Source organism: Lactuca sativa, chromosome 8 (assembly GCF_002870075.4).
Source record: "Lactuca sativa cultivar Salinas chromosome 8, Lsat_Salinas_v11, whole genome shotgun sequence".
Lineage (NCBI taxonomy): Eukaryota > Viridiplantae > Streptophyta > Magnoliopsida > Asterales > Asteraceae > Lactuca > Lactuca sativa.
Genome location: NC_056630.2, coordinates 191496081 through 191514954, shown reverse-complemented (window position 1 = coordinate 191514954; position 18874 = coordinate 191496081). Strand labels below are relative to the sequence as shown.

At 36.6% G+C, this 18874-nt stretch overlaps 2 protein-coding genes across 2 annotated transcripts; one reads left to right on the top strand and one right to left on the bottom strand.

The window, feature by feature from the left end:
• Positions 1 to 11914: 11914 nt before the first annotated feature.
• LOC111882421 (GDSL esterase/lipase At1g54790) lies at positions 11915 to 14907 on the top strand. Its single transcript, XM_023878789.3, has 5 exons — positions 11915 to 12273; positions 12384 to 12584; positions 12747 to 12913; positions 13368 to 13638; positions 14571 to 14907. Exons 1-5 carry the CDS (start codon positions 12051 to 12053, stop codon positions 14837 to 14839), a joined length of 1131 nt encoding a protein of 376 aa, XP_023734557.1. The 5' UTR covers positions 11915 to 12050; the 3' UTR covers positions 14840 to 14907.
• Positions 14908 to 15318: 411 nt separating this feature from the next.
• On the bottom strand, positions 15319 to 18327 carry LOC111882422 (UPF0603 protein At1g54780, chloroplastic). Its single transcript, XM_023878790.3, has 3 exons — positions 17786 to 18327; positions 17464 to 17656; positions 15319 to 15677 (listed from the first exon to the last, which is right to left on the bottom strand). Exons 1-3 carry the CDS (start codon positions 18227 to 18229, stop codon positions 15430 to 15432), a joined length of 885 nt encoding a protein of 294 aa, XP_023734558.1. The 5' UTR covers positions 18230 to 18327; the 3' UTR covers positions 15319 to 15429.
• Between the last annotated feature and the right edge of the window lie 547 nt (positions 18328 to 18874).

Genomic DNA, 18874 nt, shown 5'->3' with positions numbered 1-18874 from the left:
CTTTTCTTAGTTAATAAACTTTTCAAAGGTTTTACAAAACTTCTTTTATACTTTTATATTGTTAAATACATGCTTACATATGTATAGTTATATAAGTAATGTTTAAAGGATTTAGAACGGCTAGCTCGCCTTGTATCCTTTTCCTCGTTGGGATGTGGTTTGATGGGTTTCGGTTATCCGTCCGAAGGTCGTCTAAATATTAGTTATTTATCATGTATACATATATAGTCATAAAAGTTCCATCAGTCAGTTCAGTACCTTTGGGTAGCAAAGGTATACTTCCGACTATACTCGTACATTACTAGTAACTATAATAGGTATAGTTAGGAGATACTACTTGCCATTCCTAGTACAAAGAATTACACCAGAGTCATTTCATTCATGAGTCTATACGAATACATGTTGTATGTAGAGATACTATTACATGGATACCTTTACCTGGATACGATTACCTATATGCTGTATGTAGAAATACTAATACATTGTATGTAGAGAAACTATTACATTGATACTTATACATAAATACGATTACATAGATTCTATATGCTTAGATATTATTACATATTGTATGAGTAGACACTATTATATACACTACGGGACTTACCATTCCGCACCCCAGACTGTCAACTACAGTAGGGAAAATGCACATCGGCAGATGGCTACGGGTGTAATGTTCGGTGAGTTTCCATGCCGTGAATATCCTAGTACCCAAGGATACCATTACCCTTACTGTGTGTCATATTCGCATAGTTACGGGTGCACTGTTCGGCGAGTTTGCACGCCGTGAATATCCTAGTACCCAAGGATACCATTCCCCTTACTGTGTGTCACATTCGCATAGTTACGGGTGTACTGTTCGGCGAGTTTCCACGCCGTGAATATCCTAGTACCCAAGGATACCATTACCCTTACTGTGTGTCACATTCGCATAGTTATGGGTGCACTGTTCGACGAGTTTCCACGCCGTGAATATCCTAGTACCCAAGGATATCATTACCCTTACTGTGTGTCACATTCGCATAGTTACGAGTGTACTGTTCGGTGAGTTTCCACGTCGTGATTATCCTAGTGCTAAAGGATACGCTCTCAATTATTATATTATTTTCCTTATTACCTTTACTTTGCGTCACATTCGCATAATCGATGAGGTAGATTAGATTTGAATAATAATAGTTATACAAGGTAAAACCTTCACTTACGTAGAGGTTCATATTTTCAAAACACTCGAGTCTTGGTAGAAGACTACTTTTTATACTAGTAGGAAATATGGGATTTTCTAGGGTTTCTCACACTTAAACCAAAACTGCTTTCTCCAACTTTTATGAATCTTTCATAACAACTTTTCACAAGAAATGACACTAAAATACTTATGAATTCACCAGCTTTATTGCTGATACTCGCTTTCAAAATAACTTGTATTCTCAGGTCACAATTAGACAGTTACCGATGCAAGGTTTAGAGAAGACGGAGCAGTCAAGACTTGTCTTTTATTTTGAGTATTCATTATGTTGTTTATGTTATGAAAGAACACACTTGTAATAAAAAATTATACTATTAATGCAATGGATGTTGTTGTCGCTTGTTTACTACTTTACATTGTTGTGATACATTACATGAAGTCCTCTACCCCGGAACGTTTCCGCCGTCCTCGGTTTTGGGGTGTGACACCTCATGACATGGCCACATTCTTTGGGAAGGGCTTTTAAGTGTCACGATGTGACATTCTATGGGTCACAGCGTGACACCTGATCAATCGCAAAACCCTAAATTTCGGACCTGGACCCTATTTAAAGGAAGTGAGGGGCTAGGGATTCCTTCACACTCATCCTTCGTCACCTCAAAATGACAATTGTCCTAACCCTAACTCTCTTGAAGCTTTTGAGCTCATTCTTGCAAGTTTTGGTGGTTTTGAAGGAAGAAGAAGAAGTTGTGGTGCCAAGTTCCTCCAAGCAACCTTTCTCTCACTTGTGTGAATTTTTCTGAACTCTTTGTAAGTCCTCAAGTTTCCATTTTTTAATGTGTTTCTCTTTAGATCTAGGTTTTATGTCATGATCTGGTCCTTTTGATGTGGTTAGTATGGCTGAAGAGATAAAGTTTTTCTCTAAGTCCCTAGAGCATCATATCTTATAAATCTAGGATTTGGTGGTGGTTTGAAGACTTTGCTTGGATCTTAGGTCATTTTGCATCTTTTGACCTAGATTTGGGAAAGGACATGCATGGGGCATGCATGTCCATAAAGTTTGCATTTTAGGGATCATTAGGGTCCCTAAAGTGAAAAATCCCAAAAATCAAGGGTAAAAATTTCATTTTTATTATAATCAAAACACCATTGTAACTTTATCCAAACATTTTCATATATTTCAAAAATAAGATAATTATCAGAGTTCATTCCCAAAGATCACACATTGCAGAAAAATATGGGTGGATGCGCTGCGATCAAGTTGGGCCCTTCCTTTTCGAATCGTAAATGCTTGAAACCATAAACAAAACAGTAAGCACAAAGCTTAGCGAGTTCCCTAAATACCACATACCACACATACCAATCGAACCATAAGTATCATTCATAACATCGAGCCATACATATCATTCACATATATCACAATTAATAAAAGTGCTATGTTCCATCCGTAGTCTTGACGTTTTCCACGAGCCACCTCGTGGTCTTCCTTGTCAGGACGGGGGACAAAACCTTGGGTCTTACAGACAAGTGCCAAGAGCCACCTCCTGGTCTTCCATGCAATCATCACAAAAACAACTAGCATACAATCTACAACTACTTAACTAATAATTGCTAGAGTTTAAACTCTGGTCTTGCATACAGATTGCCAGGAGCCACCTCCTGGTCTTTCAAACAAAATGCCAAGGGTCTCCCCCGGGTCTTCCTACAATAGATAAACCAAATGGGCCAACATTGGTGTCTTCGAACCATAGAACAGTGAGGAGACTCACCTCGAATACATAAGCTCACTGAAAGAATTTCGTAGTTGCTGCCCCGACAACACCTCCAAACTACCAGATCAAAATAATACCCAATTAGCAATTGGATTCCATTCCAAGGCCCGCCAACCATACTTGGGGTAAAATGACCCTTTTACCCCTGACCCAACAAGAACCAAAAATTGAGGCCCAAAACCAGAAGATCCACAAAGGTCCACTAATTACCAAATTTTCCAAATTGGGGACCAACCCCTTATGGGCCTTATCCTAAGCCCATGATTCCAAAGCTACAAATCATATTACCTCAACACTCCTTGGGACAAAACTTGGACAAAGACCAAATTCAAAAAGTCAAGATCCATAATCCTCAATGTCCCAACATGCCGAGTTGACCAACCAACTCGCCGTGTTTCCCCATAAACTCAGAAACGGGGAAAACCAAAATGCAGATCTGACCCCATAAAGCTATATGGCCACGTAAAGTTTCCAACTTTACGCTTAAGCAAGACTAGGGGGAGCTCAAAAGCTCAAAAAGGGCTAAATGAAAGACTTAATGAATGCATGAAGACCTTAAATCCATAAAGTTGGCACCTTTATGCCAAAAGAGCTCATGAAGACCTTATATTTGAAAGAATAATCATTTGGGATGTCCTAATCCCCAACATCCACCCAACCATGGCTAAAAAGCATAAAATCTAACCCAAGAAGAGATCTAGGCAACTAATAAGCAAGGTGAGAACTTGATACCTCAAAAACTTGGCAACTGAGACAGAGATTTTGGATCCAAGACTTCTTCTTCAAGCCAAGTAACTCCTAATTCCTTAACTCCTTCATCATGTACCAAAAATGAACACTCAAGGCTCTCCCAAACTCACACTCTTAACAATGGAAGATAATGCTCGATTTTAGGGTTTTTGGACAAAGGAGGCTGGTAAGGAGGCCAGCCAAAGAACTTAAGGCCTCTAAATAGGGTGAAACACCCTAAAAATTAGGGTTTCTCAATCAGCGTCTAACTCGCCAAGTTCCCTTCATCAACTCGCCGAGTTCCCTTCACCAACTCGCCGAGTTAGTCCATAAAACAGTGTCCCAAAAGCCTCCAACACGTCAAGTTTCCCACCATCAACTCACCATGTTGGTCCCTAGGAAAGGGGATTTATTTCCACAATTAATCTTCTAGATTCCGGGTGTTACATAAAGCCTTTCTGGAAGTTTTGGATTGAAGACTTCATGAATTAAGTGCTTAATGGATTATTACATGCTTTAAAGTTGTCATTAAGAACCTTGGACTCAAGATCTTTACTTAGATTGATGTCTCAATGGATACAGTTAGGGAATTTATCCATTAAGACCTTGGGACGAATCAAATCTGAGAATTGGAGCTTGTGGAATCGATGGAAAATGGCTTAATCAATTAAGGTGGAATGTCCAACTTTCACGACGTGACACCCTTACTGTCACGACGTGAGGACCGGGGTCTTCCTCGATTATTTTATTTTTGATCTCCATCACGACGTGACAAAGAGTTGGATCGAAACTTAGTTGAGTCGAGTTAGGTTAAATCATGACTGAGTTGGGACCGGGTTGAGTCCTACGACATGACCCTGAGCTAGTCACGACGTGAGGGTCAACTAATGGAAGAGTTGACCATTAACTTTGATCTAGACCGTTGAATTGTTGACATGGTTTGACTTTTTGTCAAAATGGCTAGTTTTAGAGGTTAGACCAAGGTGTGACATCCCCAAAATCTTGGCCAGAAAAGACCGGTTTCATTTATGCTTTTTAAACATTTTCAGAGTAAATCCTTTTGATTTGAAAGAGTTGCGGAATTTGTTCCCAAAAACAAAATATGATAAAATAATATTTACCAAAGCATTTCATAAAGAAATGTATTTTCATTATGTAATCAAAACTCGAGATGTCATGTTCCGATACAGACCATAAAGCATAAATGATAACATTACAAGTCATTCAACAAATATATACATATACAGACTTGTAAACAAAATAACTTGATGGTTCATCCATCCTATGCCTTTGCGCCACTACCTGTAATACAAATAAACTGAGTGGGTCAGGCTTGGGAGCTTGGTGAGCATATAGGGTTTTCAACCCACAATAAATAATTATATTTAATTTCCACCAACCAACAATAGCCCAATTACCCATTCCCGTTATTCTCACTTTACGTCCCTAAGACAACTAACATAAGAGACCTAGTCTAAGAATATTTCATCGGGGCGACAACACATGCTTCGGGGGTTCCTCAGCAATATAAGTCAAATAAGGCAACCATGAGGGGGATGGAGTACAACAAATGAACACCCAAGTTCATTAACACCTACAGGTGGCGAGCCTGCTAGCGTTCCACAGGACTGTCTAGAAAAGTCTGTGGTCATCATCTAAACTCCGCTAGATGACTGAATCAAAAACAACATCGAGGCCTCTCATCTGTTTATCACACGTCAACTATCTACCCATGTTCTACCCAACATATTAGTAGATAAAAATATATATTTATATACATAGTTTGAAACCTGTATAGCATTCTCATTCAATACATATTCCACATAACAGATGAGGCACACCCACATAACACGTATTTCATAGAGAATAAATCAGATCTATGAGATAGAAGAAAGTGAATATACATTCACACATATAACAACAACATGTACACATCACACGTATTTTATATAAAATACTTCATAATTATGCGTTAGAAGAAAGTAACCACACACTCACTTGATTAGAAGATGATCGGACAACACTACGGCTTGTAGAAGTAGTATTCTTCGGCAGATCAGTAAGATCTTCACAAAAACCGGACTCCTCGCAGGCAGAGCTTTAGCTCGGGAATCGCACTTCTCGGGGTCTTCGGGACCTCGGGACTTGCTTCGTGGCTCGGGAATGATACGGGGGCTTCGGGATAATTCTTGCACAAAAAACGACGCAAAAACGCGAGAGAAAGGGAAGAAATGAGCGAAGAACTCGGCTTCCCTCGACACCCTTTTATAGGGGCTGGAACTTTGATTTACGCTGGGCGTAAATCCTAGTTACGCTGGGCGTAACCTGGATAGGATCGCTGACTCCCCCCCTTCGGATAATATCGGAATATATATATATATATATATATATATATATATATATATATATATATATATATATATATATATATATATATATATATATATATATATATATATATATATATATATATATAAAATTTCGAAAATTCATATCTTCCTCATACGAACTCCGTTTTTGACGTTCTTTATATCCCCGCGTAGGTGAGACTACGCTCTACAACTTTCGTTTAGACTCCGTCGGCTAATTCCGACTTTATTTTTATTATTTATTTTTAGTAGGCCGGGACATGAAAACTCCGTTATAAAATCATAACTTCTTCATCCGACGTCCGTTTTCGCCTATCTTTTCATCGTTTCACTACAATTAACGAGATCTTCAATTCTCGTTTAGATTGTTTCGGCTAAAAACCGCTCGATCTCAAATCGAGTATTCGGGCTGCATACTGATAAGTCGAAACTTCGAAAAATCATAACTTTCTCATACGAAGTCAGATTTGGGCGTTCTTTTTATGCACGCTCTCGGTTTAACGAACTCTACGAATTTCGTTTAGATTACTAAGGCTAAATATTGATCTAACGTAAATTTCACTTTTTACGTCATTCAGCGTTGTCGGTTCTGTCGCGAAACTTCGACAGGTCATAACTTCTTCGTTATAACTCGGATTTCGGCATTCTTTATATCTTCGGAATCCTTGTTTCGACCACTACATCTTAATGCAAAGATATCGGGATTATCTCATACTTTAATTTTGACGCTTATTTTATTCTTCATTCATGAAATCATAATAATTAAGAAAATAAACACATAATTCACATAATTTACATAATACTCAAATATTTCATCATTAATACTTCAAAAAGAGTTACAAGGGTTAACCTAGACTATTAAATCAAGGATAATGTCTAGCCTGGAAACGCGGGCGTTACACAAGGTGAAACCTTTTTTGATTCAATAGGTGGGTCATAGCATCGTTCGTGTGGCAGCAAGCTATGTTCTTAGTTGATTTCATGAGACAGGTGAGTTATCTCACTATATTGTGTATGTTGCTAGTAGTTTATGTGATACTTGCATGGACAGCTCTAGGGGTAGCCCCGTGATATTTGTATGAAAGACCATGGGGGTAGTCCATGACACTTGTGTATAAGACCTTGGGGTAGCCAAGACACTGCAAAGGAAGACCATGGGGGCAGCCCATGACAATGGTATTAAAGACCATGCGGGTAGCCCATGACAATCTTGTTGTATTGGTGCCTAAGTCCATAACTATTTTGGTATGTACTTGACCCAATTATGAGCATGGTCCTTTTGGGTTGCCTTCACCATAACAATATGTAGGATGAATTAAGGAGAGAGAGGTTTAATTATGATTTATTAATATATTATAAGAATAATATATTAAAGGAGAAATCATAATGTTTAATTGATATTAGTCAAGAATTAATTAAGAATTAATCTTGTGGCTAAAAGAGATTAATTAAATTAAGGAGACTGATATTATAATTATAAGATAGTTACAAACTTGGGCTTAGGATCCATTAGATGGAAATGGACGAATTCTATATGGAGGTACATAAATAAATCGTCCAAGGGCTTTCTGTAATGGTCCATTGGACTGTTTAAGGCCTAAGTAGTCAGATTAGGGTTTCCTAGATGTAAACCCTAATAGCCAACATATATAAGGAACCCTTATGGCCCCAAAAATGGGGTGAACACTTGGATTAGGGTTTCCAGCCGTTTTTGGTGCCTCCCCTCTTTTCCCTCTTCATTCTTGTTGCTTAATGGTGTTTGTGACTCCATTAGAGGTGCAACACTTGAGGCACTAAGCTTTCTGAAGCCAAGGAATTGATTGTTATTTCTATATAACAATCAAAGGTTAGATCTAAACCCTATTTTATGTTAATATGATTAATTGTATGCTAGATCTAGGGTTTATAGCTTTGGATATTCAATTGCATGCTCATTAGACAAACTAGATCCAAAAGCTATTAGGGTTTGCATGTACACCATAGGAATGATGTATTGCTCGAAACCCATCAAATGTATGTATGTGTATATGGTATGTGGTATTTTGGGGAACTCAATAAGCTTTGTGCTTACGGTTTATGGTTTGAATGTTTTCAGGTACTTACAGTTCTAAAAGGAAGGGTTCGACTTGACTACACAATATTATCCCCTGATGATTTTCCGCATTGATGAATATTATTGTACTCTGATAATTATGATACATTTGATACTACATTGGATTTTTGGACAAATACTATGTGAATTGATAAATTAAAAATGAAAAATTTTATGTATGTTTTTTTTGAGATGTTACATCGTCAGTTGAAGGTGCATAAACTAAACTATTTGAACCATGATTGAGAATTAGTAACTTTCATTCATCCTTTGAAGATATGGATTTTATTGACTGTTTACTCAGGCCTATTTGTGCTTTAGTAAATTGACTTTTTAGAAGGATATTTGGTATGAATCCTTCTATCTTGATGTTGTGTTCCAAAGTTTGTTTCCTCTTGAGTCTTGATTATGTGATTGGTTGAACGGTGGCTTCCACGAATTTATGCCATAAGTTAGGCTTTACTTTATAGAGTCGCCACCAACTATTTCTAAGATGGGTTGGCATTGAGTTAATTTCAAAGTTATGTCATGCTAAAAGAACTATTGTTTTCAACTTTGCATCAATGGACCATTTGCTACACATCTCAACCGAAAGACTGCTTCCCTTGGTGATGACATTGTTGTACACTCAACAAGAAATGATCACAATGATGTTTTATAACCTTATTGGTTGCATTAGCGGGTCTACCGAAATAATTTATCAAACTCATAACTTGCATCATGTTTTAGGTGGTTGTCATGATGTAACGTCCAAAATTTTTCAACCAATTTAAACTTTTCAAAAACAACCCATATTCATTAATTCATTACAAAAAGGTTTTCAATTCATTTATTATCAGAGTATTTCCCAGAACCACATCATAAATACATAAAACACGAGGAGCGGTACGATCACGCCTTCGCCTTGCCACGATCTCCTGAAGTACCTGAAACAATACACTGAAAACTGTAAGCCCGAAAGCTTAGTGAGTTACCCCCAAAATACCAACCACATATACCATATACATATCATATCATATCATAAACAGAACAGCCATGCACTTTAGGTCTATTGCGTGACTGGTCCGCCGCACCGGGTCTTCAGTCCACCTGGTCCACCCTCCGAGTCTAGCCATATACATCGAGTCTGCAGTGTGGTTGGTCCGCCCGCACCGGGCCTTCAACCCACCTGGTCCACTCTCTGAGTCTACAGTATGACTGGTCCGCCCGCACCGGGACTTCAGTCGGCCTGGTCCACTCTCCGAGCCTCAGCACGTCTGGTCCGCCCCCGTGGGGCTATAGCCTATTCGGACCGCTCGCTGGGCCTTCGGGATATCTGGTCCGCCCTGGGTATGTTGGCCTACAGCACAAAGCAAGACTCGCCTCAACCCAACCACAATCAATCAACCATGTGCACATAAACATATAATCATATAGCAATTCATCACTAATCAACCGATTTATCAGATCACATACATAGCACACTCTAACCAGGACACCGACCTAACCGGTCACTAACATAGCATCATCCTATATACCAGGATTCCGACCTTAACCAGGTCTCTAACATATACCATCCTAACTACCAGGATGCAAACATATAGCAAATCAATAACATAACAACTAACCTGATTTCCATCCGATAAAGGGGCGGCCTTGGTGCCTTAGACCCTGTCGATATAGTGAGGATAACTCACCTCGCAAAGCCGATCTGCAGAAGTAAGATCACGCTGCTCCAACCTCCGACACGAACTCCACCACTGATCAATGCCAAAAGACTGAACTCAATAAATACCAATAATTACCAAAATATCCTTGGAAGTTAACTTGTCAACTCTTGGTCAAAGTCAAAGTCCTCCTTCCTGTGTGACCCTACTAGCCGAGTCTCCCCGTCGACTCGCCGAGTCCCACAATTCTGAGTCCCTTCTTGCTCAACTCATCGAGTCATCCCTCGACTCACCGATTCACCGTTCAACCAGAAAAAGGTTAGGACTCCAGACTCGCTGAGTCCAAGGCAATATTCAACAGACTCGCTGAGTTGTTCTTCCAACTCGTCAAGTTCATGCACACCTTCATCCAACTCGCCGAGTTCACCCATGGAACTCGTCGAGTCTCTTCAGTTCTCCTTCCATACAAAGGCTTTTCAAGCCATGCAGGGACTCAAATCTATAGATCCACTCTTCTACAGCCTAGCCCTCACATAAAGTTGCAAACTTTACGTGAAACCAAGGAGATATAAGCTCAAAACACTCTAGGGCTAAGGCTAAGGACAAAAGGGCTTCACCAATAACTCTTATACAGGAACTTTATGACATATAGGACCATCACAAGCTTAGATCTGAAGTAGCATCCTCAGATCCAAGCTTCTATCTCGAATTAGATCTCATATCAATCACCATACATGAAACCATGAAGAAATAGCTTAAGGAAATGGTTCCTTACCCCTGAAATGAGCCCAACCAATTGTAGATTTCTGATCTCCCCAAGCTTCCTGATACAAGCCTCCAAACCTTCAAGCTTCAAATACCAAAGATCCTCCTCCAAGCTCTAGTTCACTCAACAATGGGGTTTCCTCACGAATTAGGGTTTTCTGGATCTCAAATGGGCAACAAAGAGGCTGAGGGGAAAATATAAGGTTCCTTGTATAGGGTGCAAACCCTGAAAATAGGGTTTCTCATTCCAGCACCGACTCGCCGAGTCCAGCCGCCGACTCGCCGAGTTGGTCACTAAACCCGTGACCAAAATCGCGACTCGACTCGCTGAGTCTATCCATGGACTCGCCGAGTCAATCCTCCTTAATTACACCAAGCACCCTGAACTTGCACTTCTGAACTCGGGGTGTTACATGTAAGTACCTTATGGAAGGTCATAATATGGTTTTAGCATACTTTTTAGCTTGCATTTTTTTTTTGACATATAGTCCTACAACATCTTTGAATTGATATAAATTTTGTTTTAATAATTCAATATTTATTTGATGTCAAAATGTTGCGTATTTAATCTTCCAAGGCATGAAAACACTATTTCTTGTGTCATATATATAGTCATATAACATATTATGCTCGGAAAAATGTTTTTTGAACTCTTTCGTCAAAAACTCAGACGGATGTGAATTTTCGGAAAAAAAATGTATAATCAGAAGATTACTCGATAAACCTGCTAAAAATATGAAAAAAAAAACGTTAGAATTTTTATTAAAAAATAACTTTATATTTATACCCTAAAAACATCAAAACATATGAGTTTTTTTTGTTTTTTTTAATTATATTTTTATTTTATTTTATGGAATCAACCGAATTTACATCATCAAAAATTTACATATCAAATTTATAATCACTCGGACCCGTTCTTTTTTATAAGATCTGAACTGAAAAATATAGTTGATATACTTAACGAACAAAAAACTTATTAAAGTGAAATATTTAGGTAATTGTTTGTCAGAATTTGACACCACGTTTGTTTATTGAAGGTCAGAGATCTTAAGCCATGGCTTGCCTTTCTTGAAAGCAACTTTTACTATTTGCCTTTCTATAAAGCTACTTAATTAACATTTAACACCACGTTGTTTACTAACCATCGCACTCATCAATCAACAGCCGAGACTTAAACCCACCCTACCAAAAAGTCCCAAATTAGTCGACAACAGAACAGAATCACCCTTGACTGCTTAACTAATAAGGGTATAAAAGTAATTCACAATAAGGTTACAAGGATATAGCAGTCCTTTCACATTAAAGGATATAATAAATTTCACATCAGTAGTGACCTCAAAGCAAACTTCAGTTACAAACAAAAGCCTACCAGCACTCCTTAAGAAACCCACCACCATTACAAAAATATACATAAATCATGCCTGGTTGCTGTTGTTAGAACTTAGAACACCCCTACCCTCTACCCCCTACCCCTACCACCCACCCACCCCCAGAGATATGAACAAACATGTTCTTCTACTGTTCATTTTCTGCATACCACATCTAACCAATGGCATCGACTTCAATTATCCAGCAGTCTTTAACTTTGGAGACTCGAATTCCGACACTGGCGACCTGGTCGCCGGTGTCGGTGATAAACTCGAGTCCCCTAACGGTCAGACTTATTTTAAGGGACCGTCAGGGAGATTTTGTGACGGTCGTCTTATCATTGATTTCTTAAGTTGGTTCTCTATCTGTATCTGTATCTATATCTATATCTATATCTATATCTATATCTATATTGTATCTGTATTTGTATTTGTATCTAAGAGCATATATGGTGTTTTGTAGTGGATGCTATGGACTTGCCTTTCCTAAACGCGTACTTGGAAGCTCTTGGTGTGCCAAATTTCCGCAAAGGATGCAATTTTGCAGCTGCTGGATCGACTATTTTACCCCCGTCCGTAAACGCAGTTAGCCCGTTTTCATTTGGGATACAAGTGGCTCAATTTTTTCGATTCAAGAGTCGGGTTCTTCAGTTGCAAGCCAAGTGTAAGTCATAATACTATACTTTCTATGGTTTGAAATTTGAATATAAATATAAGATTACTCTTTTACGACCGAAATTCCATATCATACATACATACATGGATAGACCAAGGAATGGATGAAATTATGAGAAAAAACGTTAATTTTTATCTCGTCCATTGGCAGCAAAAAGGTTCAACAAGTATTTACCTGATGAAGACTACTTTAGCCAGGGGCTTTATATGTTCGACATAGGCCAAAATGATATTGCTGGTGCATTTTACTCAAAATCTTTCGACCAAATTGTGGCTTCGATTCCATTGGTTTTAGCCGAATTTGAAGCCGGAATCAAGGTTAGTTTCAGTTTCTTTTGACCAAATTGATATCATCCACTTACATCAATAAACAATTTCGGATTTAAAACATCATCGGACTAGAAGAAATATCAATGTATTTTCATTTATTTGTGTTTTGTAACATCATAGCTTCATATCTATTTTTTGCATTCAACCCTTAAAACACCATTGCATTTTACTCTTTTGATTGTTAAGAAATAGAAACATACTTTCATATATCTGTGCATTATCACACCAATCCTACTTTCATTTCTTTCAATTACAACACTCTACTTTCAATAATTTTTCATAATTACAATTGTTTTGTGTTTGGATTTTCTAGAAGCATTGTTATAATAGGAAGAAATGAAGACAGAATAGTATAATGCATAATACAATGAAATTACATTGCTATTTGTTACATATACAAATATGCACATGTTGACACTCGTATCTAATTTTTTTTTTTAAGAAATTATATGATGATGGTGCAAGAAACTTTTGGATTCATAACACGGGCCCACTTGGATGCTTGGCCCAAAACATTGCAAAGTTTGGGACAGATCCCTCAAAGCTCGATTCCCTTGGTTGTGTTTCTACACACAACCAAGCGGCTAATCTATTCAATATACAATTACATGCACTTGCCACGAAATTGCAAGGGCAGTATTCAGACGCAAATGTCACTCACGTCGATATCTTCAAAATTAAATCTAATCTCATTGCAAATTACTCGAAATACGGTTAGTGCTTCTCTCTAACAAATTCACTTTTGGTGTATTATTTAATAAGTGACATATATATGATAAAATACATGGTAATTAATAAAAGAAATAAGTTGATTAAAAAACCGGTTAAATCACTCCATATTCCCCCCACGTGGGCGTGTCATGGTGGAAAGAAAGAAAACAAATATCGAGTCACATGGAGGATATGAAACAGTGCAAATTTCAAAAAAAGGACAAACATGTGAATATGTGATTTGATTTAGTTTCTGTAGGTGATAAGGATTGGTTGATACGTAAACATGATTATTATGTGATTAAGTTTATAAAAAATTACAAATTATAGTTTATAACATAAACAACCGTTAATGTTTTATATATTTTTTATGATAGTGTAATATTAATATCTTTTATTTTATGATAGTAACATATTTTCTTTTCCTTATCATATTAACAACATACTTAAGAACATATTTAATGTTAATATACTTACACTCTAAACAATGTAGTTATAACTTCATTTCCTTACAGATGATATAGTAATATGTAACATGATATTTTACTGCTTTTAAATAATATATTGTTATCATGTGTAAAAGAAATAAATATATGAGTAAAAGATAAAGTATATTAACTATATTAAATAAGAGTAAATATGTTATTAGTTTCTATTTATAATCAAAGTTTTAGGTATAAACTTGTAGACCAAAGTATCTTTTTGTCCATACAGTATCGAATATGTAGTTCAGCTACTTTATTATTAAAACGATGCAAGACACAAGATATCCATGTCAAAAGACTTAAATGCCCCTATTCAAGTAGCTTTTAACTTTTATGTAAGACCAAATTATATTTTTCCAAACATTTTTACACAAATAAAAACCATAATTTTTTAAGGTAGTTTTGCTAAACATACTCATAACCTTTTGGTGTTATGTTTGAATTTGTAGGTTTTGAACAACCAACGGGTGCATGTTGTGGGTACGGCGGTCCACCACTAAACTACAACAGCCAAGTGGCGTGTGGCCAAACAAAAACCATAAACGGTACCTCGATTACAACAACTGTTTGTAATGATACTACTGAGTATGTGAATTGGGATGGAATCCACTACACCGAGGCTGCAAATCAACACATTGCTTCACAAATACTCACCGGAAAGTTTTCCGATCCACCATTTGCTGATAAAATGCCGTTTCTTTTAAATCTCAAGTTTTAAAACCCCAAATTGTAATCAAGACGTTATCAAATAAACCATAAATTTATCCAAGTTATATTTATATCTCACTTTCTACAAGTTGTATCATATGTTTAAGACTAACGGTCTTCCTTAAGTCCCATATAACATGTTGTATCATATGTTGTACTTTGTTTGACATTAATGACATGACATATACCATTTTGTTTGTCATGATATGACATAAGATAAGATAGTGTGTCTCTTTAAAATTGCAATCCCAATTAAATTGTAATTTTTTTCGCACCCAAAAAGTCCAAGGGAGAGTGACTCTCTCTCTCAATTTTCCAAATGTGCAAAAGACATGAATGCCCTCGATCCCACTCTCACTGTCCCATTGACATCGATCTCAGTCTCGGTTCAATGCAAGCTAAATGCAATAGAATTTGTTTATCATATTGTGTTTTGCGTAACAAATGAGGCCTTAAAGTACATTGCTAGAGCAACTAACAACAAGGGCATTTCGGTAAACAATACAAATCCACATTTAAAATATCATCTTTCTAATTACATTCCTCACTTGTATTCCATGAAGACAATTTTATACGACTAGACATGATGCATAAGCATAACTACTTTTTGGAGACATAGGCATAGTATTGTGCCATGGGAACAACAAAAGCAATAGCCAACAAACCTCCAACAACAAGTGTAAACTGATCTCTTTTCTCGGCTGTCTCTTCCTTAGTTTTAAAGTTTGATTCCCTTTTGTTTTCCTTTGCTTCGGGCCCACCGGGATCCGGAAGGCCGTCGATTGCAGCAACTAGCCGTTTAGCAGTACTATAAACCGCTTCATTGTACTTTTCGTCTGTCGCCAACACTACAAATCATACAAAAATGTCATAAATAGCAACATACTTTACTCTTCACAATTTGAATAAAGGACAAATTTGTGGGAAATAGCAATTTACTTGACTCTCTTTGCTAAATATGGGTGATAACATACATTGCCTATATTGGTAAAAATAGCAAAATATGTTGTTATTTCCTAGAACTTACCTTTGAATAAACATAATTTCCTCTCTTTTGTGAAGTGCAATGTTTTATTGCAATTAGTCAAATGACTAAAACACCTCCAAAATCAATTCGATCAACAGTTTCTAAGGTCAACAAGGGACTAATAGGTAATTTGCTTCCAGTGACTTCCTAGAAAGGGTATATCGCAATCAAGTAGGTCATCTCAAAATAGAATATTTTGTAATTATAAAATAATGCAACAAAAAAAATTATTGGTATAAAATATCAAATAAGGTGCAAATGGAAGAGAATAGTTCAATAATGAAGAAACCATGAAATATTGCTTTGAACTATACATGATTCTATAGCATCATAATAAGGCAGAGGGGAGAGAAAACGGTTAAAAAATCAAAACGGTGTCTTCTTTTTATTTATTTGAATATTCGGTTAAAAAAAAAAAACGTATTAGATATTTAATTTTGCTACTGTCGTGTGATTCAAATTATATTTGATCACTTTGATATTAAATTTAGAAATGATCACCATATATCATCTTTTGAATTTTTTTACTAGTCTTACTTTCTAACAAAAGGTTGAATTTTCCAGAAATATAAGTATATAAATATAAACAGACAAAGAAACATATATGCATAGTTTAACGACAAATCTAGTAAGCTATATATGGGTGTTTCTTTTTAAATCAAGGCAGAAAGAAGGATTTAAAGAGAAAGTTAGGGAAAAGAGGCTTTTCCCATTAAGTCCTAACTTCTTACATATTTATCCAAATAACAGTTAATAGAAAAATAAATAGGGCCTAAGTATCATTTTTTTTCAGGGGTGTTCACATATAATTACATACATATTTTTTTTTAAAAGATAAAATAGACCTACTTAATATTAGAAAGTTAAAGTAAAATATTTCAAATTCACATTATCTCAAACATTAAAATTCCTAACCAACTAATCAGAAATCCCACAACTTAACTTCAAACTTTTTTCTTGCACTGAAATCCCAAAGCCCCACTAATTTTTCTTTACTCTTTTTCTTTTTGTTAGTTCAAATATAATATTAATAATAAAATGATTAGTGAAAATTACCGTTTAACATGAATCAAAACAAATTCAAAGTCTTTTTGTTTTGCGTATAGAGAGTAACCCACTAACCTAAATAAAGGTTAACCACAAAATGAGGGTGAAGTTTAAAAAGCCTAACCACATTTGTGTTAAGGTTCGAGGTTCTTAAAATTATAAAGTCATTGAACCCCAAACACCACTATTTTTTTACCAGAAAATCGGACAAATAAGCAAATATTATCAAAAGATAAGGTACAAATTCTATGTCGTTTCAACTTTTTTCCTGATTTATGCAACAAAGTGGTTGTTTCAACAAAATATGCAACCAAGTTCCATTATTGGACAAAAATATGCAACATTTTAGTATTTTACCTTAACTTGTTTAACCTGTTAGGCGTTAGTTGCATAATTCATGTGCCAGGTGTCATAAGGTAACTGGTCCAGTTACAATGTTGCATATTTGGGTTCTAGAATGAAATGTTGTTGTATAAACGGGGAGCCTCAATATCATCATTGCATTAACAAGCATTAAACACATGAATATTTTATAGTGGAGAGAAGAATTAGATGGATACCAGGAAGGTTCTGGGATACAGTGGCATCAAGAACAGTATCACCAACAGCCTTAATGAATTCAGGGCCTCCAGACACTGCTCCTTCTTTTTGACTTGTTACAAGCACCACTATCCCTTTGTTGTTTCCCTCTTCTAGTGTTGGATACCAACGCTCCAAAACTTGGTCAGCATACTCGAATGCATCGGCTTTGCTCTGCAAACCCAATGTCAAATCATATGAAGTTACTTCGTTTTCATACATTAGTGTTTTTGTATTTACAACACTGAATAAATCTTTGTTATGGTAGAGCGACATTCAATCGAACACTTGGTGTGCACTAACCGTGAGTTTGCGAACAGTAACGAAATTAATGCGAATTTTCTTCCGGTACTCCAAATCCGACAACAGATTCTTCAAATCGGATTTAGTTACCCTGCTAAGAACACCGGCATCATCCAGCACATAACTTTCTTTCGGAGGACCGTCATTGAGGACATCAAACTCAGATGCAAATGCAGACCCGGCAGCCAAAACAGGGGTAAAATTTAGTGCTAATGAGATCGCTAAAGCAGCTAATCCACGCTGAACATGAGAAACCCAATTGGTGGTGTTGGGTATTGCTGAAAAGGATTGAAAAACTGAATCCTTCTTGAGATTACAACAAATGGGTTTGGCGTTTGCGAGAGTGAAAGCGTTTGAGTTTGATTTGGGATTTTGTTGTTGTTGGAGAGAGGATTTAAGATTGAAAAGCGAAGAGAAGGAGTGAGGAGCTAAAATGGTTTCCATCTGTGCAGAGATTTGATGGCAATACGTTTGTTCTTCTCATCATCTAATACTTTTGTTGGGTGAAGTGGAGTGATTTATGAGTGGTTTGGATTTGTTTCTTATGGATTGGTTTCTTGAGCGTTTTTTGATATTGTGGATACTGGATAACGTGTTGTCTATTTTAGAAAGGGAAATTTGTGCTTATACCCCTATAGTATGGCTTAATGTCATTTATGCACCCATATTAGAGTCCAAACCATGGTCTTGATCTTGCAAATCATCTAGCCATGTGAGCAGCCATTAAGGTTGCATGTGTAGGTTCTCGGGCTTTCTTTAGATGCTAAATCATATCAATGTATTGTTCATTTTTACCATAATAACAGTATACTTATATTTTTAATCATAGAGGTAACATATTTCATTATCAATATGGGCAATATACTTTGTTAAACATTCCTATTATCCGGAACAAATACGTAACACACCAATTTCTGAACCCAATTTAAGTTATTCTAAACTTTTGAGTATTAACTTATGACATGCCACATAATGAAATCATGTTGAAGCTAGCCCTAAAATAATCAACTTTGCATCAATTAATATTTGGGTGTCACTAAACCCAAATAATTTTCTATTATGTATATTACTTTTGACATAAGATTTTAC

Bases quoted from the DNA above. Each gene is read 5' to 3' on its own strand.
- LOC111882421 (XM_023878789.3), top strand. From the start codon at position 12,051: ATGAACAAACATGTTCTTCTACTGTTCATTTTCTGCATACCACATCTA. The intron at 12,274-12,383 runs GTTGGTTCTCTA...GGTGTTTTGTAG, and splicing joins TCTTATCATTGATTTCTTAA to TGGATGCTATGGACTTGCCT. The intron at 12,585-12,746 runs GTAAGTCATAAT...GTCCATTGGCAG, and splicing joins TCTTCAGTTGCAAGCCAAGT to CAAAAAGGTTCAACAAGTAT.
- LOC111882422 (XM_023878790.3), bottom strand. From the start codon at position 18,229: ATGGAAACCATTTTAGCTCCTCACTCCTTCTCTTCGCTTTTCAATCTT. The intron at 17,657-17,785 runs GTTAGTGCACAC...TTGGGTTTGCAG, and splicing joins TTACTGTTCGCAAACTCACG to AGCAAAGCCGATGCATTCGA. The intron at 15,678-17,463 runs GTATCCATCTAA...TATGATTTGTAG, and splicing joins TGTATCCCAGAACCTTCCTG to TGTTGGCGACAGACGAAAAG.